Source organism: Limanda limanda, chromosome 20 (assembly GCF_963576545.1).
Source record: "Limanda limanda chromosome 20, fLimLim1.1, whole genome shotgun sequence".
Taxonomy (NCBI): Eukaryota; Metazoa; Chordata; class Actinopteri; order Pleuronectiformes; family Pleuronectidae; genus Limanda; species Limanda limanda.
The window spans coordinates 12,604,444-12,623,836 of record NC_083655.1 but is presented as its reverse complement, the minus strand read 5'-3'; the positions used below and the strand labels follow the sequence as shown (position 1 = coordinate 12,623,836).

General features: G+C 40.1%; 1 protein-coding gene across 3 annotated transcripts in view; it reads right to left on the bottom strand.

Moving 5' to 3' along the window:
* LOC133026961 (thiamin pyrophosphokinase 1-like) overlaps nucleotides 1-19,393 on the bottom strand; it is a 69,739-nt gene that overhangs the window by 27,442 nt on the left and 22,904 nt on the right. For all 3 annotated transcript variants that reach the window (XM_061093963.1, XM_061093964.1, XM_061093965.1), the window contains exons 5-6: nucleotides 12,874-12,946; nucleotides 10,542-10,637 (exon numbers count right to left, since the gene is read on the bottom strand). In XM_061093963.1, coding sequence (XP_060949946.1) covers nucleotides 10,542-10,637; nucleotides 12,874-12,946 — 169 coding nt within the window. The remainder of the gene's footprint in view (nucleotides 1-10,541; nucleotides 10,638-12,873; nucleotides 12,947-19,393) is intronic.

Here is a 19,393-nt window from a genome sequence, read left to right as displayed (position 1 = left end):
TTCTTTTCATAAACTTTGAGCCAGCAGTTTACCCAAGTATAATATTTACAGCTCTCAGCAGTAACATCCTTATACGAAGTCCCCGAGCAGTCAGGCACCACTGTTGACAGCTTTAAAACCCAGCAGAGTCTAAAGGGCAGAGGCGCTGTCACAGGCTGACAGCCGACAGTCACGGCGGTACGGAAAATCAACTAAATGCTCCCCGTCACACTCGCTGCACTTCGGTGTTCCCACTTGATCCATTCACTGTAAACAAATAAACAGGAGGTCGGAGGTAAAAATTATTTTCGATTGGCATTTGCTTATGTTTATGATTGCTTGGGCCGAAGCTTATAACACCGGGGGGGAAAGCAGCCAATTATGGGTTAGGGTTAGTTAGATTTTACTTCTCTGATTAAAAATGAAAACTCAATACTCTCTCCACTGTACTGATCAGTCCCATCATACTGACTACATTTACATACATTTGCTACAGTAACAGATGTGTGGCTATTGTCTATTCTTGCACATACTGTACGGGATATGCATACATTTTAAATTACAGCACGAGAACGCATTACTTTTAAAAGCATTCTCGCTTCCACTTCACTATTGTAGCCTCTTACAAGGGAACAGACCAAACTGGATTGTGATGTAACTCACATCCTGCCTCAGGAGAAGAAGTTAAAGCAAAACCAAGAGCTGAGTCTGAGGTTATTTCAACATCTGGCTCACACCCCCATTTGCAGAGGCATCGCCGACACTGTAAACAACAACACTTAGTAAACAAACTCCCCTCTGTGAGAGTGAGAGAGAGAGAGAGAGAGAGAGAGAGAGAGAGAGAGAGAGAGAGAGAGAGAGAGAGAGAGAGAGAGAGAGAGAGAGAGAGAGAGAGAGAGAGAGAGAGAGAGAGAGACTGCTGTAATAAAAAAGAAAATGATAAAAATGTGAAACTTACTGCATTCATCTACTGCACAAGTTGCGCAAAAAAGGTGGAAACAACTATTAATATTTCCAATCTGAACCAGGTCTTACAGGATGGTGTCATTCTTTTGGGGGTTTTCACATCTGAAAATCTGGACCACGGTTTATGTCTTTATCACAATGTTTACATGTGATCTTTTTCGTTTTGGTTTCACGTTGCGATTTAGGGAACACACTTGAGACGTTTGTATGATGTACGTCCTCTCATCATCACTTCCTTGGGCTTGTCGTTGTCTTGATTGTTACAATTTGTAAATGGCGGCTTGTCTGATGTCTGCGTGTCAATTCAGCAGGTAAAGAGTTTTTCTGTTTCAATGTAGAAAATTAATAACCCTGTTAATTTTGTGAATTTCACTGCCACTGTAGCATTGTTATGGTTTTACTACTAGCATCACCATCTTCAGTCTCAGTACTCAACACTAGTTTGAATACACGTAATGAACTTCCTCATCGTTATATATACATTATATCATCGAAGGCGAAGAGGGCATCCAATCTAACAAGCTGCTGCTCTAATATTTTCTCTAATATTGCTTAATGCTGTCTCGACTTCCTGCCATTGGTTCAAAAGTCATAACTATCCATTTTCCACTGTGACCGGGTGTGACCGAGACCACCTCTTTTGGTCGAGGCATCCTTCATACCTGTTATGTTGATTTGGACTACACTGAATAATCAAAAATAAGGTGCGAATCCAACCAAGATGGTGAGAAAGCCCCTCTAGCATTAACAAATCCAATAATAAGACCTTCTTTCTCAGCACGTTAATACTGTGTTTTCTCTGTACTCTGCCGAAAGTCCATTTAAATGGGTAAAAAAACCTCTGTTATTACTTAAAAAAAACTTTCCTTGAACAGAAATATTTGGAGCCTTAATAATCCAACAGTGCGGGTCTATTAAGTTCCATCTATTCATGGTAGAAAGAGGAAAATACTTTTTGTTTTTGCTGTTTTCATGTGAGTTATTTTTCAAACATGAAACAATAGAACATTTATCTGATTTATCCCTTTATTTCGAGCTCTTATCTGCACTAGACGTAGATCCTTTGTCCATCCATCAAACAATCCCACCAATTAATCGCTGATATCGGTCCCGCCTTTGTTACTGCTTCCCCAAAAAATATTTTTTTTTACAGACGAGAGGAACGAGAAAGGTTCGTGGGGTGGGGTGGGGTCAAGTCACGGCAAGTCACCAAAGCCAGGAAGAGAAAGCTCTGAGATAGGAAAGAATGTTGAGAGAGTAAAAAAAGCAATGACTACAGACAACTGGGATGTTTCAACTTCCGATGACACACTCCCTCTCCATCAAAACTTCTGTTGTGTCTGCTACGCATATCAATGTCTATAAAACTGCTTGAACTTTTATTTGTTCCTTTTTCACGTCTGTTTACTTGAAAAAGAAAGGACAATGTCGGGACCGAATGAAGGGAATTTAACGTGTTCTGTCTCTTGATTGGCTGCACTGGGAGGGGGGGGACGAGAGCGAGCAATAATCAATCGGAGATCAACACAAAAACACGACTATTTTCTTTGGGCACGATGAACAAAGAAGCAGATAAAGGGAGAGGAGGATTAAAACAGTAGCGCTGCTTGTGCCTGCAGCAGTGAAGCGAGGAGAGAGGCTAACGAGGACAGAACACACTCTTACCGCCAGGCAGGTGGGTACACACTTGCAGTAAAGCACATGCACACATTTCAACAAGTACATACTCAAACATATTTAAACGTGCGGGGACTGTATGCAGACAAACACACACACTTTTGTATTCACACGCTGAGACGTAAACATGCAAACATACTGTACATCTACAAATATACAGTGCAATATATGTTTGCACAAACAAACACATACACACAAACACTTCAATCCTCTCATACCATACTTTGGTCCTAGCAAAATGCTCAGTATACTGCATTCTGTCCCTCTTCTATTATTTCATTTAATTCCTTTAAACAAGCAATAGAAATAATTGAAGGTGGGCAGGAGTGACGACGGCATGATGTTAAATAATTAGGTTAAGTCGTGCTTCCAGCCAGACGAACTACACAGGTTCTCCTCAGTGTGGATCTCAAGCACATCTAATGCATTTGCCAAAAACAACAGAGGCAATTCCTGAGACTCCAAAGGGTGCAGGTCTCTTGGAAAGAGGCAAACATGGCCGCCTGTACAGATGAACCAGTTTCAGTCTTTAGGAATCTGGCCACGTTCGTGCAATGGTTGTGTAACAGAGGTGTCAAGTTCACGATGAAATGTCCTGCTGTCCTTGGTGTGATTTTTTGGTGTGATGGAAAACAAGGTTTGACATTCCAGCAAAGGCAGAGGAATTTTGCTCAAGTAACATAGAAGCGACCTGCATTGTGCTGACAGGCTGAACGCCAATCAATAAGCTCTGAGGGCATTCGGATAGAGTTGGACTTTGTCAAATAATATACTGTAATGCATGAGTATGAGATAGGGGGCAAACTCTGCTGCTGGCTTCATTTGGGGAGGTAAACAGAATTGACCGCATAAATCATGGGTGGGCAGAGCTACATCAATCCACAAGAAGTCCACTTCTTTCCTGCAGACCTTCATTTTTGGGGGCCTGAGTCCTGAGGGGCCACAAATAGCTCAGTATTTTAGTCTTAATACTCAATATTTAATATTAAAAGGGCCCTTGACCAGTGGTATTGACCATAAATTGGACCACTCCAGTCCTAAAAACATAGCCCCTCTAAAGTGTCCAAAGACACGTTGAAATAAATTCACCAAATAGGATTTGTGGACACATGGATATTAATTTATCCAAGGACAAATTCATATTTATTGTTCTCTCACATAACTAAATACACACCAAAATAGATAATTTTATAAACAACAACAGAAGTCTTTCAAAACAAACGTATATTAAGCTGGTGTGATCTAGGACCAAACTGTGGTCATGGTAGAATTGTCCTTCCCATCATCTGCCTCATATGGAGGCTAAATTCCTCTTTATTACTTGACATATTAATTTGTGATCACATATTCTGAAAATCGACTGATCGCTCCCTGGAAATGAATATAAAGAAAATACTGTTTCTCCTTCAGGGCTTTTGGAAATAATTATTTCTTATCATACAGTTCAACAACACTGGACACAACAACTCAGAGTTAATTAACCTGGACCCCGAGACAGAGTTTAAATTGATTTCCACTGCAGAAAGAAAAACAACTGTTGCTCCATGCATGTGCTACTTTCTATGAATATGGAGACGAAGCAAGTCGGCTCCTTACTCATCAAAAAAAATGCAAATCTGCGTTACATGTTAGATCCCAATTTGTGGTACACTTTGCCTTTCTGTATAATTTAGAAGCCCCTAAAGTGACATGTTTTTCTTATATTTTTCTTACTACCTTTGAAATTCTTTCTATTAGTACAAATCTGGATTAAGGCAAATCCTTCAAAATGAAAGAATTGGTAAGCTCTATTCAAAGGATTTCTACAGGCGTTTTGCTTCCGAGCATCAATCTCACTTTTATTAAAACCCAGCAAGGAGCCCAGAAAGTCTGCTTCCTATCAATCTTTTTCACATTTAAAAGCAGCTGGTAAAATACCGGCAAGCATGCCGTGCGAACACTGTTTCGGTGAACATTATTTCAGACGATCAGTCGAGCATCACAGAGAGTTATCTTACTTTTTCTAATAAACGGCAGCTCCTAAATATTATTTATAACACATTCCCCATTAGGGCTAAAGAGGTAGTTATACTCATCAGCTGGAAAAAGCATTCAAAAGGGTGGATAGGGGATCTTTATGAGCTGCATTGAAAATATGTTCTCCTCTTTTTAGCCGGCAGATTCCAATGGGTAAAAATTCATGTTTAGCCCTGACTTATTTATCCATTCATGTGCTAGCATCTTTCTCTTACCAATATTTTTTTTTATTCTGTTGACAGCTTGATTTCATCCTTTATAAGGAGGAGCTGCACTCCACACATAAATTAAACTTTTATTCAGAGAAGTGTGCCAAAGGGGAGACCAAGCTCTTCCAAATGTATGTCTAAAAGATTAATATTGGCTTCACCATCCAGACAAAAGCTGGTGTGCTGGTTTACGAGGCTGACTCTTTTTCATTTTAAACTTTTCCTCCCAAGAAGATGATAAATGTGAACTCTGTGAACGCATCTCCAGTTGACCCTAACACACATATTTTGGTCATTTCTTAAACTGATATGTTTCTGAAATAATCTCTTCCACCATTTTGGTGGTGGTATACCTGGTGTAGAGATAGTTATTTCTACTTGTGGAGTGCCCTACCCAGCGGAAAGATTAACATCGAGGTAACTAAACATTATTGTTTTCAGTTCTCTCCATCCTCCTCCATCCAGCAGGATATTACTTGTTTGGCGGACCCGTCCACATCCCTGATAGAGGACGAGTGACAAAGACGAGGATGTTACCATTTGTTTTAATTTCAGATTTCTTTCTCTCTAGCCCATTTAATTGTGATCTATTTATTCATCTTTTATATTTATTGTACAGTTGTTAAAACTGTCGTTATTGTTATTTTTTTTATTATTTTGTTCCCTTAGACTAAAATGTCTTTTGCATGGTTAATGTTTGAGGGTTAGTTTGGAGAGAAGTGAGAGGATATTAGAGGGACAATGATTTTCCTTAATGTCGTAAGTGTATGCTTTTGTTAACTTAATGTTACCCCTAATAAAAAACAAAAAAAGTATAAAAAACGTTTTATATGACCTATATGCATATTCACAAAGTGTTGAAGGGAGCAAATGCTGCAAAGAAAAGAGGAAATTAACACTTACAGGCCATAAAAACTGAACGCCAGGCGACAATCACTTGCAGGGACACAGACAGACAAACACCGATTCAGAGGAATGGTAAATATTAGCCAGGCTGAGGAGAAACAAAGGCCCATGGAAGGAAAGGACAAAAGTATCTTCTCTAAGAGCTTGACACCAGCAGACTGAGTGACAGGTATGGCAACACTTGTGCAAACATGATTACGAGCATGTTTGTGTGTCTGTAAGCGTCTTCTCCGTGGTCTTCCATCAGCCTGGAGCTGTTCAGTGATTGGGGCACTCGGCAGTGATTGGAGCGACACCCAGCACGCCACTTAAAAGTCCTAATAATGCAGAAAATAGAGACGGAAAAAGAAGCAAAACGCGAGGGGGAAGAGATAGACAGACAAAAACGATTTCCCATGATTTCCCATGACGCTACTCAGCTTGACAATAGCTATTGTTAAAATGATTGAAATTGAAAAAATACAGTTAAGTATATATCCATGATGTGGATTCTGGCAGTGGAAACTGAGTCAATATCTGGATCTGATCGCTTTGTGTGTCTGGCTCTGCAGCAGCTGACTGGGTTCCTGGCTTTGCTCTGGCAGGCAGCTCATTCTGGCATTTTAGAGATCAGGCTATTAGGAAAAATGCTTTACACTAAAGATGGCAACAAAAATCAAGTATTTAATTTAAAGACACAATTACAGATTGAGTTCTAAGTGTGGGTGTAAACGTTACTAATGGTATTCCTGTGATATTACACTAATTTCTTCAGGAAATGTTGATGAGCATTAATGTTCTTTTCTAACAACACACTGTTTGATATGCACACACCCACACACATTCACATTTTAGATCTGCCCGCAGTCAACCGCAGTCCAACACAATTGACCTACGAGCAGCTCATCCTAAGTAGCTCAGAACGAAAATCCTTTGGAGGCCAAGGGAGAGGAGAGCTTTGCTTATTAATTATGCCCAATGTTAAATGTGCTTCTACTTATTTTTACTGGTTGTAACTTTTTCAAAACTAATTTTCCGACATCCATATGATCAAAAGCAACCGCACTAAAGGATTGTCAAGTTTTTGGACAGATATGATATCAACTATTTCTGCTGTTTATGAGCTGGAGTCAGAACTATTGGCAAGCCAAGTTTATTTGCTTTTGTTCTACATTGAGTTGAAGATCAAGAGATGAATGAAGTTATTAATTCATTATTTCATCTTTTATTTCCTGTGATTTACATCTACATGTGTTACAGTTTTTTTGGATTGCTTACACACCTAAATTAAAAGTAGTACACTATTAGCAAAACCTTACACTCAAGAAGCAAAACATCAGCCCATATTTGCACAACTATAAGCACATTGTCAACCTCACACTTGTTGCAAAACTCTACACACAGTGATTTGCAAAACACTAAACACACTTAACATACATTACACACAAAAATCTATCATGAAGTCACGTCCTTGCAATACCAAAGCACTGACTGTCAAATTACCACACCATCCAACCAATTGGTTCAACACAGTCATCAGGTGTGCAAACACTTGTTTGCTTAATTGTAGACACAACAATCAGGTGTGTAAGCACTATAAAAAGCAGTGGGTGAGTTCATCGTTCTCCAAGCACAATGGAAAGAGTCAGAGAAAGAGTAAGACGAGGAGGTCGAGGAGGACGAGGAGGACGAGGAGAACGAGGACAACGAGGACAACGAGGAGGACGAGGAGGAGGACTAGGAAGAGGGGAACGAGGAGGACGAGGAGAACGAGGAGAACGAGGAGGAGGAGGACGAGGAGGAGGAGGAAGGGGAGGAAGAGGAAGAGGAAGACAAGAAGGTGCTCAAAGAGGACCGAATCTGACAAATGAGATCCGCGCAACACTGGTTGACCACGTTGTCAACCACAGCCTGGCGCTGAGGGATGCTGGACTGCGAGTACAGCCAAATCTAAGCCGATATACAGTGGCAAGTGTGATGAGAACATTTCGACTGGAAAATAGGTGTTGTAAAAATATCATCATATCAAAAACATCTGCATGGTTTCAGTCACTGCTTACAGTACTGTATCCTATGCACTATCAGCACTACTGTTACCTTTTCCTGTGAAATTACTGTACTATTGTATACTGTTTTTTTTTCTACATAGGATTGAGGGTCAGGGACGACAAGGGGGAAGGCCTCCTATGTTCACAGAACAGCAAGAGAGGGAGATAGTAAACATTTTTTTTTGAACTTACAATACGTAAAGTGACGTTTGGTTACATTATTATGAATCTCTATCTCAACATTTTGGGCGTGTTGAGAAATAAATGATTTTCTTCAGTCTGCAACATTGGTCCTGTGTAGTGTTTGGTGAATTTACATTATATTTGTACTTTGTTGATAGCCTACTCTAATCATAGGAAAGTAGAAGTGCTAAAAGTGTTTTAGGTTTATCACAGCAGAGTGTAACTCGTGCAAACAGAGTATAGTAATGTGAAACGTGTGTGTTTCATATAGTAACAAAGTGTGGTTTTTAAAAAGAAGTGTATAGTTTTTACAAGAGTGTTTAATTTTGCAAAGGATCTGTAGTGTTTTGCTAATTGGGTGTGTGGTTGTGCTAATTGTGTGTAGTGTTTTGAAAACGCGGGCCCTGTTTTGAAAATCGTGCTTAAGCAATTGAGAAAAACTGTAAACACCTCACAACATAGCACCTCGTTTGCATATTTCGAGGGAGGAAAAATAATGAAACTTGTGACTGACAGATGTTTGCCCAGATGTTGACTTTTAGATTGACTGTTTAATCATTCAACTGAATATTTTCTCTTTGTTTTTCGTCTTAAGTTTCACCTGTGAAGAAGAAATCTGTTGTAGGAAGGACAAAGGGACATAAAGAGCAGGGAGCTCACTGTTCAGAGAAAAGCAGGCCATTTGGAATCAGAGAAAAAGAAGAAATCGATCAGAGCCATTACACAAACATTGGACACAGCCAATACGGCAATTTGGAATGTCCAGAAGAAGAAAGAAACTCCTGCGGTACTGAGAGAACAGACATTGAGCGGGTCGGTCAAGGACAACAACAACAGCTGATGACAGAAACATTGTGAGAGCTGTGAAGAAAAACCCGAAACCAAAAGTCAGTGACATCACCATCAATCTCTACAGGGGTGAAGGTAGAACAATCCAAAGTTCAAAGACGACTTTAGGAGTCGAAGTTTAGACGCCACAATATGCAAACATCTCAGAAGAGTTAGAAAACCACGAGGCCTGATTGAAATTTGCATTTGAAAGCAATGAGATGAGTCGAAAAAAGTTCCGGACTGACGGATCAAACGAAGATTAACCGCACAGGAGATGTGCTCATGAGCCAAATCATACGAGCTCACGTTTGAGGTGGTGTCATGGTTTGGCCTTGCATGTCTGCTGGAACAGGCGCCCTAATCTTTATTGATGATGTAATGTAAGATGGCAGCAGCAGAATGAATCCGGAGCTCTGCAGAAACACTTTATCTGCCAGTTTCAAAGGGAATCGGGGGAATTTCATCGTGTAGCAAGACGATGACCCGAAGACACACGGCTAACACGACAAGGGACTTCATCAAGGGAAGGAAGGTTTTAGGCCAAAGTCCACTCCTGGTCCTTAATGCAGAGGAGACTGAGGAAAGAAACCCCAATGTAACAAAGAAGAGCTGAAAAAAGGCTGAAGCATAAGGTTGGAAAAGTATCACAAATGAAGAGTAGTGATGTCACTGGGTCGCTGGCTTGATGCAGTATTGCAAATAAGGAATATGCAAACAAATATTAAATGTCATCTACTTAAAGTAACTTTAAAGCTGCTCTCAGACGTATGCACTGACAAAATTTATACATTTGACTGAAATTTACCAGAGGGCATTCGCAAATTCCCGGAAAATGTCAGAGTGAGGCCATGAGGGAATATAGCAGGAGAATGTCAAGCAGATTCCCGGCAAGTTAGTGGGCATGTCAATGACGTTTCAAACACAATGAGAAGACGGCCAAAGAGGAGGTCATCTTAGAGGGACAACAAGATCAACAGGATTTGTCTTTCTGCAGCAGGATTTTACCGTCATATCCTGCTTCCTGATGCTCTACCCAGTCATCGATCTGTTATTTTGAACACGTCTGATGTGGATAGCCTGAAATCTGTGAAATGTCCAGACCCGATTTCTGGAGTTCATGTCTGAAAAAGTTCAAGACTATATCTATTTCTTTCACTTTTGATTCCTGAGTCCTTTGAGTCCTTTTTTTGTTTGAAACATCTCAACCTAAATAACAGGAAATGAGGACAGAAATTTCAACCTATTATTCAACTACCCAATTGTCTTCAGGAGCCTTGTCATAATTTCTGGAAGTGACTGTAGCTTAGCTTTGCATAAATAATGGAAACAAGTGTCAGCCCCACTCTGGCCAAAGTTAAAAACCTAATCCGCCAATCAGTACCTCTAAAGCTCACTAATTAAGACACTCAGGTCTGACTGTAAGATGGATCCAAGAAAAACTATAGTCCTGCATTTCAACCTCATAAAAACAACCACATATAACATTAATAAGTGAACTCTAGATGACCTGATATGAAGATGTTGTTACGTTTTCATTGTGCCAGGATGGATGTTTTCCAGTTTTTACACTAAGCTCTAAGAATATGATCTGTCTCCTCATGTAACTCTTGACAAGAGATAAGTGAATAAGTGCATTTCCCAAAGAAATGTCAAACTATTCCTTTAGCTATAAAAATGCCAGACCTAATTTAAAATCATGCAGAATTGAAGCCGTCAGAGTGTGTCTCGGTGTGCAGCAGGTGTTTACCTGTAACCGTCTTGTCTGAATCTCCTCCAGCATGATTGCCAGACACTTGGTGAAGTCTGTTAGATCCTGGTCGGCTGTTTCTATCAGCTTGCACCCCTACGCACAATGAAGAAGCACGGAATCACACAAAGTTAACAAAAAAACACAATCGGATGGATGTACACATACACACATATCAAAACACACAAAAAACACAGGCAGAGATAAGAGATAGGGGGATAACAGAGTATGGAAAAACTGAGAGAGAGAGAGAGAGAGAGATGGAGAGAGGTATAAATCAGTGTTTTAGTGTTGTCTGGCTGTCTGCGGGCTGTGTTGCTGAATAATGTAGAGGTTCCAGTCAGTGGCCCTAAACTACAGCATCCAGGTAAACAACCAGGCCCTGACTCTCTCTCCTCTGTCTCAGAACACTGTCACTTTCCTTCTAAAACACACCAGCTTTCCTATTCCACAAGGCGCACACACACACACACACTCACACACACACACAGAGTACAATCAGTTCACGGAAACTTGTTCTCCGTGCTCTGTTTAATCCCATCCATCCTCCCGTGCCTCCCCTCCTCATCCCCACATCTCTGCCACCCCTTGTCTCTCTCCCTCCCTTGCGGATGCTTTTTCTGATCTCTTCCTTCCACTTATGCAGAAATTATTCACTGTTCCTAACAAATCTCTAAAGGAACGCCTCAAGCTTTCACATTGTTCTGCTCCTAAAGCATTACCATAACAGCCTGTTCTTTCTCCACGGTAGCTCTTTTTTTTTTAAGCAACCTGTGTGATATGTGTGAAAAGGGGCTGATATAAAAGGTAGCTACAGAGAGAGGCAAGTTTCACAGCTGAAGGGAACTCATAGCTGTGAGTGCAAATGTGTTAATGTGCACGTGCATTGTTAAGCACCGGATATGCATTTACACTGTGTACATCAAGGCACTACATTGTCTTGCTGCTAAGTGTGTGTGTCTGTGTGTGTGTGTGTGTGTGTGTGTGTGTGTGTGTGTGTGTCTGTGTGTGTGTGTGTGTGGGTGTGGGTGTGTGTGTGTGTGTGACACCTTACCCTGTATTTATTATTTATTGAAACAAGCTTCACCTCCCTTCCTGTGGTCTAGTTTGACATGTTGCTCGTTATAAACAACGGGAAGTCCACTTGATAGAAGAACTTTCATTTTATTTTCATGACCTATGAGAGTTTGGTTGTGAACAATTCTCCTGCACAGCTATGGGGACGCAAGGAGCCGAGACTGTGATGTCATCAGGGGCCTCGGGCGGCGGCTCTGGCATCGACCTTGAGTGTGTATCTTCAATTTGGTGGAAATGTGTAGCAGACACTACAAATACATCATTCACCAAAGCTTGTTTTTGGACATAGATGTGGCAAAGAAACTTTTGTGAAACAACAAACTTTTGACAAAATTGCATCTCTGAAACAACATCTGTTGTTTTGAGTTTGTACCCTCATGGTTGAATGCACTTATTGTAAGTCGCTTTGGATACAAGCGTCAGCTAAATGAAACGTTATCTGTTTTAACACCTCATTGCACTTCACCACAGATCCTCAAAGTAGCGAGTGAGAGTACAAAACATCTCAACATCAACAGAGTCCAATAACTTTACAATATGTCAAACTCATGCCAGCTTTGGTGAATTATGCTCTTAGTAGTTGTGTCTGCTACACTTGTACTGTATATTATGTTAGTTGCATGTACATTTAGTACATACAAATTAATTTATCTTGCAAAAATACAAACTCCTGTGACTAATGTTCACATTACTTCACAGCGTAATATTCCCATGTAATGTAACTGACGCTAATCACCACATCTTGCACCCATCTGCAGGACCTTCAAATATATATATTTTTTATTGTCTTTCTTATGAATCTGTTAATAACATTATTTTACTTGATCTGTCTTTTTAACTTATCTTTTATGCCTTTTACTTTATATCTAACATTGTCCATGTTGTCCATGCTTCTGTTACTTTCCTTTACCATGATTGTAAAGTGCTTTGGGTCCACTCCAGATATTTGTTTTTATAAGGTAGCAGTTTTGTGCATTCAATTTAGAAGTTTCAATCATGGTTTCCTGCTTAGAATCCAAGTCAAAAGACATGTAACACAGACATTCCATCATCTTGTGACAAATTAGATTAACCAAGTGACCACACGTATGCGTCCCAACACCCAGGCTGATTGTACAGAAATAGTATAAAGTTCTTATTTCTGAACTTGTCTCAAGTCCTACTGCTTTTTGTTTGTTTGATAGTACATATGAGGGATTACTTGTCAGTGAGAACCTTGAGAGAGAGAGAGTGTGCAAGTTGTGTCTCCACTCACCTTGTCCGCATAGAAAGCTTTGACCTTGGCAGTAATGGAATCAAAATCCCCACTGATATAGTCGGGGAGGAAGCTGGATATAAGGATAGACAGAGAGGGTGAGTGGCAGAGGGAGAGGGTTAAGATTGTAAGAAAGACAGAGAGAGACAGAGCGTGAGGCATAGTTGGAAGAGAGGAGGATGGAGAGGAGGAGAGAGAGGACATCGGACATATATCAGCTCTTTGATATGTGCAACAAGGGAGGGGGCGTGACGCCGCCGGGGAAGAAGAAGAGACATCGAGACTGACAGGGTGATTCTCTGGGCAGGGAGCCTGGCCCTGGCCCGGAGTCCCTCGATCTCTCACTTTCTCTCTTGCTCTCCTGTTCAATCACTCAATCGCTCTCTCTTTCTATCTTAAATCCAATCTAAAACTAATCCAAATAATTACAATCCAATCGTTTGATAAATACTGTGCATCAATTATAGGACAGGACATACATAGCTCCTAAACAACAGGAATCCAGTAAAGATTTCCTCTCTCTCTCATAAAGAGACGCACAAACACACACAAAAACAAACGTACACACCGAGACAGAGCATGATGTGTTCATCAGGTCATCAGAGTATCAATTTGATTCCAACAGGTCGCAGTGAAATTTTATATTTTGCTACATCATATACTGTAATAGGTGAAATGAAGCAATAAAATTGTATATTTATAGAAATCTGTTAAGGCATTAGAACTAAAGGAGCAGTTCACTGCAAATGTGGGTATAACATGTGACCACAAACAGTCTCTGTTGTCCATCCATCACTGACATACAAATACTACAAATACTACAGTGTATAACATATACTATTTGTACATGAAAATAAATTGTTTGTAAAAATGTTTACTTTCCCCACAGATTTGTATATCCCATGCACAAAATGTATACAACAATGATAAGGCGATCAGATTATGTCCCACAATACTTAATAATTATATATTAATTAACAGTTAAACTTACATTTTGAAAGCTTTGCAAATTATTTCAAAACAATTATTTTCACGATGTATTTAAGTTATTAAAAAATGTAGGAAAGTAAGAAAAGTAATTTTTGGGTAAAAGGGTTTATGACTTATACGATTTACCTCCCAGAAAACAAAGCAAATTGAAGGAAGACAGACTATTAATTGCTCGCTACATACACCCGCAACAAATATTACGTTATCACACCAAATTAAGAGGATTAAAACTGGAAATTAAACTGCGCAGGAGGTTTTGGATTATGTGTATATACAGGCTTTGCATTCTTATTCCTTTGTGTATTTCATTCAATCATATACAAATGTGTTTAAACCTACATTCTCATTGTTTTGGAACAACAAAGGTCTGTTAAAGGTATCAGTGAAAAGAGCCAGAAATGTACCAGCCACCAGCGAGTGGAACATTCCTGTCAGGGGAAGACGGACAGCTCTCTGTTTATTCCATTTGTGTGTGTGTGTTTATGTGTAAGGAGCGGGACCACTCAGGGATGCGGTAGCTGCTATCTAAAGGCATTAACAGGTCTGACATTACGATTTCACGGTTGGTTGGGTCGTGTGTTTGTGTGGGTTATATCCTGTGTGTGTGCACCACAGAAAGAGGCGAGAGCGACGTTCCGGTCGGTTGAGGAAAGAGATACAGACGGATTATTCCCTCCCTCTTTCCTCGGTGTTGCCATTTACACCATCGAGTTACAGCAAGACAAACAGAACGGGAATTGTGTGCAATCTGTTGCCCCAGACACATCGCAAACATAAGTGCTGAGTTCATAGTGTCCGCCAGAAACGCTATCATAAATCTTTGTCTTAAATTGACTTTCACCTGACGTTTTTTGTCACACCTGCTTGAATCCTTGTTTCTTTTAACTGTATCTTCCACCCAGATGAAGGATTTTGGCAGCGGCTTTGACTGAGTGTCACCAGAAACCTCCAAAAGCCAGATTTTCACAGTGACAACACCATCTGTAAGGACCAGGAACAACTTCATAGAGCAAATTCAAAGAGAGCCGAGCTGGAGGTGGATAACTTGCGGCTTTTGGATGCTCTTCAGAAGAAAGAGTCTCTTTTCTCCAGTTTTTGGGTTGTGACATCTGAGCAGTCTGAACAGATTGCCGACTTCTATGCAAACATGCAGGACACTGTTGTGTGAAATCCCTCCACTTGTCCCTGTACTTCCTCCAGCTCTAAACTTAATCATCTTGGGCCAGAGGATCTTTGAACAGGGCGGCCTCACCACCTCACCTAAGCTTCTCAAATATTCTTTAGACGTTACGGTCTACCCATCCAGCTTGCCCTGATTTGGACCCCACTCAGAAGACCAGTCTCTTCTGACACTGGAGTTTTCCTTCACCGCTACACTGTAAAGCCAAACAAATAACCCTTGCTCGTCTGGAGACCCCCATATCTCATCGTAGGCTCCTGAAAGAGGCAGTGGCCAGCACCTTGATCAAATGCTCACTCTGATGCAATTACTTCTTTGCCTCAAAAGGTTTTCTGTTCCTGACCGAGACTTTGCAGAGCAGTATGAGAAATGCTGTAGATATCAAGAAAAGCATTTTAGTTTGAACTGCAGATGAACACTATTACTGTTATTCTATTAACCGACTGCAATAGTTCGGGCTGTTATAATTCGATATTTTAATTATCACGTAGACGATGCTTCATGTAACTTGGCTGCTGACTTCCTAAATTAAGAAAAGTCTAAAGTCTTTTAACTACTCAACATGTGTCTGGTCCTTGTACCTGTTTTTTACAATTTTATGGAAGTGTTTTATTCATTCATCCCTCCGACCTGGTTAAATCTAACAAAAGTGTATGTGCATATGTTCCAGTGGGAAGAAATCAATCTAGTTCCATGTGCACTATCACCACAGACAAACTGAGTTTAACAACAAGGTTAAAGTTGGAAGGGCTTCCAACTTTGCCAACCTGATTTCATCCGGTAAATGCAATCCCACAGTTCTGTTTGGCTTCGTTAGGGTTGTCACTACTGTACCAGCAGATGAGCCTGTATTTGTAAATGAGGATTGCTTTCTCTTTCTTTGTGGATTAGATTAGAGCTAGAGTTAGAATCACCCCCTTCTTTAAACCCTTTTCCTGTTTATCCAACTCTGTCATTTACATTTGACTGTCTGTTTGGCATTTCCCTGCAAGGTCTGATTGATTTTAGGGGCGGTACGAAACCATCCTTCAGACCTGCAGACACTTCACCTACTTCCTTGCTTTAAAATATAGGGGGTGGTTCTATTATTCAATCCTGGTGTCTGTCATAAACAGCTCCCTGCAATCTTGTTGTGTCCCAGCTCATTTTAAACATCCCTTCCCAAAAGGCCCATGTCTAAACTGCCTTTTATCTCACGAGTTTTAGAGGAAGTTGTTGACAGTTTACTGCCATTTTGACACCAAACAACATATTCTGATCTGCCTTCTATGTGAAGCATTGCACTGAAACCGCTTTTCTCCAAGTCTCTAATGACATAATGATGTCTTCTGATGTGGCTGAATGCTCTGCTTTCGGGCTGCTGGATCTTTTGATACTGTAGATTACAGCATCCTGATTTAAAGGCTAAGGCAGTGAGATGCTGTCTTTGACTGCACTGGAATGGTTCTCATGTTATCTCTCTTAGTGGAGCTATTATATGTAACTTGGTCACTATATGTCTGCTGCCTTGCCAGTGGAATGCCCCAGAGTTCTATCTTGGGCCCTTTACAATATTTTCAGTTTATTATTATTATTATTAGCTAATTCAAAGGCATTCCTTACGACTACCAAAAGTATGAGGATTGTCTGACTACCATGAAGGACTGGATGTGTTATCATTTTTAAAGCTAAATGAAGATAAATAAAATATATTATATAATAATATATCTTATCATTCAAAAACTGTTTTATTGTTATGCATGAAGACACTAAAACACAGCCCTATAACTGAGCTAGTAAAAATGTGTCTATATTCACACTTACAAGCAATGAAATTTGCACATATACACATATAATATGCAGGTACACACTTTTCCCCTTCTTATAATACAGGACACCAATATTGCATATCCATTCAGATATAGCCTTGATGTGACAGATGGGATGCGACGTGACACTGGGGCTCATCCGAGCTATACACACACGCGCGCACCCTTTCTGACCTGTGTGCATGACTCCACCAGATGATAGTAATTGACCAGGCGAGAGATTCTAAATTCTGCACTTGTGTCTTTGAGCGTGAGCGTAAATGCTGCTTCTGTCGCTGTGTCTGTGTGCTGCGTGTCTGACAGTCTTCACTTCCACATTAATATTAACTGACACTTTAATTTGGATGGGAAATGGAGCATTTTACCACCAGTTTGTCTGCATATCATGTGCAGGGATGGCTGTGTGACCTTGGCCTGTGTTTGTGTTTGTGTATCAACCTCCCTGTCTCCCTCTCTCTACTTCCGATTTGCCTCCTTTTTTCTCCTCTGCTGCAAACCCACACCTCTCCTTCCTATGTTGTTTTTTCCTTTACACCATATTCAAATCTCAACTGCCAGCAATATTTTCTTTAGTATGTAATGAAGCCAACTTCCCTTCATCTGACCGCGTCGTTATGAGAAAACATCTCCTCCCCTATATAATATTATACCATTTTCATCTCCATGTCCCTTCAAAATAAGAAAGGATATGACCACTAATTACAACAAACAGTAGTTTTGTTTGTATTCTCTTGCTCTCTCATATCCTTCATCATTTCCTGGATCACAACACGACAACCACTCCTCATCTCACCTCCCAATTAGACAAGGAGAGCCAGTGAAAAGGCGGAGGAATCGATTTGAAGATTCACACTACAGACTGTATGGACGTCAAATAAATTCACTTGAGAATAACAAAGTTGCCCCATAATCTTTATTTACGACTACTGTTTTATGAGAGCTGAACCAAACCTTCCAACAAGGTGTATTTGTAGGATTTAGTGGCCTCTAGTGGTGACAGTGCAGATTGCAGAACCCGCAGGGGAATTTGGTTATGCGAGAGGTCTTGTCTTGAGTCATAGTTTGGTTTGTCCATTCTGGGCTACTGTAGAAATAATCAAAATGGTGGTTTCTCAAAAAAAAGGGCCAGCTCCTTATTGAGATAAGAAGACTTCATTCTAAGGTAACTAAAACGCAATAATTCTTTGTTGCAGGAAAGTATAAACAAATTAAAAAATTATAATTTTTCTGTATTTTATTTCTGTCAATAAAAGCCCCCTAAATCCTACATTATTACCTTTCAAGTACAGATGGACTACAGATTAGAATACAACCATATGAATACCTTCTGGGTTATATTTTGGGTAATATAGATTATTTAAGAAGCCGCAAATGAAATATTGTCTTCTATGTATTTTTAAGTAACGTGAGTCATTAGTTTGCAGATGACAGTGATACGACTGCACTTCCACAAATGTGGGTATAAAAACCACCAATCCTTGCTACCAGATGTTTAATAATCCCACTGCAACAAAGATGATAATCAACAAAACCTCAAGGGACAAATGTGAGCTTGCATACATGCTGATGTAAATGTTTCTTGAGCAAACACACATTTATTGAAACAATTGAAAATAAAGCACCTGGTCGCACATGTATGATTGTGAAAACATGTGTTCTTGTGCCTGTAGAGCCTCTCTTTATTTGTGTGTTTCACGAGTGTCTAATCCAAAAGTTAATCAGCTAGATGCCTGCAGGCACATTAGAGTAATAACCAGACAGAGTCATAAATCCACTGCGCATCTCTTACCCACATACACTAAGTTTATTAACTCTCAGCACTGAGGGCTACTTGGTGTACTAAACAGAGAGAGTGAGAGGGATGGAAAGAGGTAATTGTAATTTTAATGAGCCTAAATGGTTGCAACTCCAATAAAATTGACTTAACAAAAACTCATGATAGCATGTGTAAAAACAAAAGTGTGAAGCCCTCACATTAAAAAGACAAGGCCCAGTTCCCTGTGCTCATCAACTTGGCTCAGCGTTTCAATTTGCAAACCAGCGCAATAAACACAGAGGGCATTTTTTTCAAATCAGACTATAATAGACAAACTCCACCTGGAGGGCAGCAGCATAGCAAGTGTGAGACAGAAAGTATCTTGGCTGATGAAAACAAGAGTGTCTATGAGCTACTTCACATAAGACAGTAGAGTGAGGGGAAATAAAAGGAAATCAGTTATAGAAGCTAATTATCATAGAATCTTCCAAAAAAAGATGCAACACATTAATTACCCATTTAAAAAAGGACTGTTAAAATAACAACTGAGCAAATCCCTATGATTCATGTTGACTGTGTTGTGAAAAAACGCATATTTCAGCACTGAAAGCAGTGAGAAGGAAGGAGCTGTTAGTTACCAGTCATCAGCTGAGTCTCATAAACCCCCCGCCTGGTTTAATTTGCAGTGTAATCCTCTTAATTGCTCGCCTGTGATCCGGTTTTTAAGTCATACATTTCTTGATATACCAAGCAGTTAAAAAGCTGTATGAATTTGATCGTATTTGT